The sequence below is a fragment of the Mesoplodon densirostris genome, chromosome X, assembly GCF_025265405.1.
Source record: "Mesoplodon densirostris isolate mMesDen1 chromosome X, mMesDen1 primary haplotype, whole genome shotgun sequence".
Classification (NCBI taxonomy): domain Eukaryota; kingdom Metazoa; phylum Chordata; class Mammalia; order Artiodactyla; family Ziphiidae; genus Mesoplodon; species Mesoplodon densirostris.
The window spans coordinates 95,087,627-95,093,494 of NC_082681.1; the positions used below are offsets into that span (position 1 = coordinate 95,087,627).

At 56.4% G+C, this 5,868-nt stretch overlaps 1 protein-coding gene across 1 annotated transcript; it reads right to left on the reverse strand.

Moving 5' to 3' along the window:
• Positions 1-2,144: 2,144 nt before the first annotated feature.
• On the reverse strand, positions 2,145-4,980 carry GATA1 (GATA binding protein 1). Its single transcript, XM_060087403.1, has 5 exons — positions 4,761-4,980; positions 3,877-4,254; positions 3,617-3,762; positions 2,958-3,083; positions 2,145-2,516 (listed from the first exon to the last, which is right to left on the reverse strand). The coding sequence occupies exons 1-5, from the start codon at positions 4,978-4,980 to the stop codon at positions 2,145-2,147; spliced, it is 1,242 nt and encodes a 413-aa protein (XP_059943386.1).
• Between the last annotated feature and the right edge of the window lie 888 nt (positions 4,981-5,868).

Consider the following 5,868-nt stretch of genomic DNA (forward strand, 5'->3'; position numbering starts at 1 on the left):
ACCCGTTCTTATAGGGAGTGAGGACTGGGGTTCCTGAACAAGGCGGGGCCAGGCACATTTCCACACAGGTTCTGAGAGGGGTTTCTTTTTCTTAAATATGTATTTATTATATTTGGTTGCACCGGGTCTTAGTTGTGGCAGGTGGGCTCCTTAGTTGCAGCATGCAGGCTCTTTAGTTGTGGCATGCGAACTCTTAGTTGCAGCATGCATGTGGGATCTAGTTCCCTGACCAGGGATCGAACCCGGGCCCCCTGCATTGATAGCGTGAAGTCTTAGCCACTGGACCACCAGGGAAGTGCCCTGAGAGGGGTTTCTGTTCAAGACGAAGACAGGGGCTCCTCCAGGGTAAGAGGGCTGGGGTTCCATGGGGCAGCCAGGCAGGAGGCTTTTACAGGGCCAGGGCATGCTCCTGTAAGGAACGTGGACTACTGTGATTCTCGAGTGGGCTAGTGTGGTGACTTGCTGAAGGGGTGCTGTTCTGTTGAGGACATCTGCTCCCGCATACTGTGTTCAGGATGTGCGGGCCCACAGTCCCCACCTCTGGGGCTTCAGCGGGGAGAAGCTGTAAAGAGAAGCAGCCCAGTTAAGTGTGAGCAAGGCTCACTTTGGTAGGGGAGGGTCGCCCATCTAAAATCCACTCCTTAAACTCAGCATGGTCAGGGCAAGTTCTGAGCCTCAGTTTTTCATTAGTAAAAAGAGCATGAGTGTACTTTCCTCAGTCTTTTTTTTTTTTCAGGTATTCATGAACTAAAGCAACTGAAGCCTCTCAGCCATTGCCGACCCACAGTGAGCACTCAGTTAAAGACGCTGCTTGCTGTTAGGAGCCGTTGGGAAGCCTGAGCCACGGAGCCTGGCTAACCCTGTGCCATCAGCTGTGTGGCCTCGGGCGAGCCACTTAACCTGTCTGGCTTAGGACGTCACCTGACTGGGTGACTGTTTCTGTGTAAGCGTTTGTTAAATGGAAGTACAGATTCCACTCTGGGGGGAGCAGTTCACCCAGGTGAGTAGGCGCGTTGGGGAGGGAGATGGTACTGTGGGGAGCTCCCCGACCTCCAGGGTCTAAATATCACCCCCAGAGGCTATTTTGTCCTCCTAATCTACCCCTCTTGTTCTCTACCATTTCCCACAGGGCTGCAGGCTGAGCTGGGCTGAAAGAGATAAGAGATGAGTGACAGGAAGGCCCATGGACAACCTCACGGTCCCATACTGGCCTTCTGACCTTCTTGACAGCTACCATTCCTGCCCCACCCTTCCTCCCTTTCCTGTCCTCAGCATGTCTAATGTCCCTTGGAGGAGGGTCCCTAGCTTACACCGACTGAAACTATACATGTTGACACTTCCATAAATATGTGTGCACAGGGCTGCTCCCATTGTCAGCCACTTAGAGACGCTGACATGGCCCACGCCACACAATATGCTCACACACAGACACACACACAGACTTGCACAGAAATACTGTCATCACCAGACCCACTGAGACATCCTGACACGCAGACCCTCATGGTCACACTGTTATGCCTCACACACTGTCACACAGTAGTTCTTGTTCAACTTTCCAAAATGTGTGTGGATCCACTTCTGTGCCCAGTGCATACGCTGTCATGCTGTCTCAAAGGTCACCCCGAGTGGTGCACAACGCCCCGTGTTTCCTCAGCACACACTGTTGCGGGCACACCTCCACGTCCGCTCACACAGTCACCCGTGCCCGGCCTCTTACAGGCATCTGGAGTCACGCACATCGTCTCATACAGCCTCATCCCCACTGCCCGCTGCACACCAGCTCTCACCATGACATGTGGCTGCATGTGCTATTTCATACAACCTGGACGCCGTCACACGCGGTGTCACATACTCTGTTACAGTTGTGAAGCGTCGCGTGCCGTCTCACATGGTCACACACGGCAGCCACACACTGTCGTCAAAGAATCACGGACACTGATACACAACACCCCCACCACTGTTCTTTATTTGGTCCCACACAGACTCACACATTCAATTTCAGGACTCTGGTGGTTTTATTTTACAAAAGCTTTGAACGTCCACACCAAGGCTTGTCGGGGGCCCAGAGGGTTGGGTTGGACAGACATCTGGCTACAAGAGGGGGAGGGACACCAACCCCTGCCCTGAGGCCATGCTCTGTGCCCTCATGAGCTGAGTGGGGCCACCACAGTGGTGGTGGTGGTGGGAGGCATGGGGCCTGTGGGGAAGGAGCCTGTGGGTGAGCCCAACAGGGGCCCTGGGAAAGGCATGAGGTGGCTAACAGGCCCTGACAGCACCACGGGGCCCAGGCCTTGGTAGAGGTGGGCAGTACCAGGTGGGCCCAATGTCAAGCCTGAGGCCACCTCCCCACAATTCCCACTACTGCTGCCCCCAGCCACCACCATGAAGCTGCCAGCTGGCCCTTCAGCTGCTCCTGTACCTCCTAGACTCGATCCCCGTTTCTTTTTTCCTTTTCCAGATGCCTTGCGGTTTCGAGTCTGGATACCATCCTTCCGCATGGTCAGTGGTCGGTTCACCTGCCAAGAGGGAGGTGTTTCCCAACTCCACATCTTGCCTCTATGTCTCCTCCAGGGATGCTCTCTCCACCCCACTTCTTAAGAATAGGGAATTGGTTCAAGGACTAGGGAGTGCGCCCCTGGTGTGGCACAGGTATCGTCCTCAAGAATCCCGAGGTTGTGAGGCCCTGAGCTTGGGAAAGCCTTTCAGGCTAATGGGAGCTGCCCCTGGTCTAGGACGGGGGAGTGGAAGTTAGCTGATGGCCAAGGGAGGAGGAGGGAGGAGGGAGCAGGAGGAAGAAAGGAGATGAAGGAGTGGAGGAGGGCGGGGTGGGGAAGATGGAGTGGGGATGGAGGAAGAGGGAGGAGAATAACAAACGGAGAAGGGAAGGGAGAAGGAAGGAACAGAGAACGAAGGGAAGTGGGAGGAGAGGAGGGAGGCTCCGAGGGGCCCCAGGGCACCTGGTGTAGCTTGTAGTAGAGGCCGCAGGCATTGCACACAGGGTCGCCACTGGCGTTTCTCCGCCACAGTGTGGTGGTGGTTGTCTGGCAGTTGGTGCACTGGGTACCTGCCCGTTTGCTGACAATCTGGGGGAGAGAGAATGTGAGGATGAACACACTGGTGGGTGGAGGACTAAAAGAGGTGAGGGTCAGGTTAAGGCAGGGTTTCCGACAGGGCGAGGGCTGGGGGTTCTGTGTGGGTGAGGACAGGACTTCCTGGCCGGGATAGGGGTTTTGGGTATTACATGGGTGAATACACCAGTAGTACCCAACTTTGGCCATCCACTGGAATCACTTGGGGAGTTAGAAACAGTCCTGATGCCCAGGCAGCATCCCAGACCAATTAAATCAACACATGTGGGAAGGGCCCCAGGCCCTAGTGGTTTCAAAGTGCCCCAAGGTGATCCCAGTGTGAAGCCGAGGATGAAAACTGCGGTGCGGGGAGAGGATGGGGTTCCTGCTTGCAGACTGTGAGGATAGGTTGAGGATAGGCGGTCCCGTACAAAGCTGGCTTCCTTTATGGATGGGGAAGGGGTGGGGGATGTGGGTTCTTGCAGAGAGTGAGGACTGGGATCCCTGCACAGGGTTAGCACAGCGGTGGAGGCAGGCCTGGGTCTTACCAGGCGCTTCTTGGGCCGGATGAGGGGCCTGTTCTGCCCGTTCATCTTGTGATAGAGACCACAGGCGTTGCACAGGTAATGGCCCGTCCTGTCCCGCCGCCACAGCGGGGTGGCCGTTGCTCCGCAGTTCACACACTCTCTGGCCTCTGGTGGGGTAGACAGAGGGGAAGAGGGAGCCAGGCTCAGTCCAGCTTTGCCCTGGACCACCCCCCCACCCCCCCGCCAACCTCCACCTCCCAGTCCCTTTTAGAGAACCTCACCACAGGGGGTTAGGGGCAGAGTTCCACGAAGCTTGGGGGAGGAATAGGCTGCTGGATTGAGGGGGCTCCCAGTGGGAGAAAAGAAGGTACTGGAAAAGTCAGGGCCCCCATAGGCACTGCTGGGGACTGGAATTGATGAAGGCAGTGCAGGCCCCAGTGTCAAGAGGTCTGGACTCAGCCGCTCTGTCTTTAAGGTCTCCAGGAAGCTGCCGCCGCCTTTCCCATCCAGATCTTCTGGGGCCTGGGGAGGGGAGTCCTCGCGGGTGGGGCACGCAGTCGAGGCAGGGTAGAGCCCGGTCTTGCCATAGGCCCAGCCAGCATATGGTGAGCTCCCTGGGATGCCTTCCATGCAGTTGAGCAGTGGGTACACCTGAAAGACTATTGGGGGTTATGGAAAAGGAGGAGGAAAGAAGCAGCACAATCAGTCTAAAGTCATCTTGCTTTCAGGGTCTAATGATGCCCAAGAGCCCCAACATGGTGGCCAAGTTTCCAACCTTTCTACAGGTGACCAGAATAGCTACTGGCCATTGGGTGACTCCTGGGTCCTGAGCCCCACTGGTCACTCTGGCAACTGAAATAACCTCCAGCCATTTCCAAGTGGGCTTTGAGGATGACTTGTTGGGATTTGGAGCCCATAGGTCAGTTGGCAACTCGGGCCACCACCTACTTCCAACATTGCTTCCCAGTATGGCTATCCCAAGATGGCAGGCTGGGGAGCATTGGCATTCCCAGGTCTGGACTTAACTAGGGGTCAGCACAGCCACATGAAGGCTTCCGGCCATTTTCAGGATGACTTCTTAGTAGGATTCTGCCTTAGCTAAGGGTCTCCATGGCAACCCCAATAATACAGAGCCAGTGCCAAGACAGCTACCCAAAGAAGTTACCTGGGGAGTGTCTGTAGGCCTCAGCATCCCTGTAGTAGGCCAGTGCAGCAGCTGCAGCCGTGGCGGTGCTGGGGGTGGTGGAGGAGGCTGCTGTATCCAAGCCCTCAGGCCCAGAGGGGAAGAAGACCCCCGATTCTGGTGGTGAGGACACCAAGGCAGGGTCCATAAACTGGGGCAGGGGCTCGGAGGTCCCCAGGGCCCCGAGGCCAGGGAACTCCATGGGGCCTCTGGGGTTTGACCTGTGAGCACAGGAGGGGTCCTCAGACACACAAGCCCTCTTCTCCCCTCTCCACCCCTTCTTTCCTCCTTTCTCCCTCTTCCCACTCCATCCCCTCAATCCTCTTATCCCCCCTTGCCATCTCCCTAGTACTCTCCTCTTGCCTCCTCTCCCCCTCCTCTTCCTCTCTCCCCTCCCTCATCTCTCCCTTATCTTCCACTCCATCCTCTCACTCCCCATCCTGCTTCTTTCCGCTTCTTCCTCATTTATCTTTCCTCTCCTCCTCTCCCTCTTCTGCACCCTCCTCTTCCTCCTCTTCCCTTTCTTCTCCTCCCTCCCCCTTCTCTTCCTCCTCCCTCCTCTCAGCTGCCCTGCTTTCTCCTCCTCTTCCCCTTCTTCCTTCTCTTTCTACTCCTGCCTCCCTCCCTCTTCTCTCTTCTTCCCCTCTTCCTCTCCCCCTCCTCCTCTTCTCCCTGGTCCCCCTTCTCTCCCTCCATCTCTTCCTCTTCCACCTCCCCTTTGCTCAGCCACCTCCCCCCTTCCCCTTTCTATATCTGCTCCACTCCTCTCTCCTTCTCCTCCCTTTCCCTCCCCTCCTGTCTTCTGTCTTCATCCTTCTCCTCTCCCTCCCCTTCTGCTCATCTCTTTCTCCCTCTCCTCATTTTCTCCTCTCCTCCTCCTCCTCCTCCGCCACCTCTTCTCCCTCTGCCCCCACACTTTCTCCCCTCCGCCTCTAAAAGAATCGAGGTGGGGTGGGCTGGGGTGTGGAACCAGAGTCCCTTGAACTCCTTGGTCACCCCCCTGGACCTTGGGGTTCACCCTCCTGTGCTCCCCAACTTCATCCCTATCTGTTGCATCTTGCCTTCTGACTTTCTCAGAAACCCCATGGTT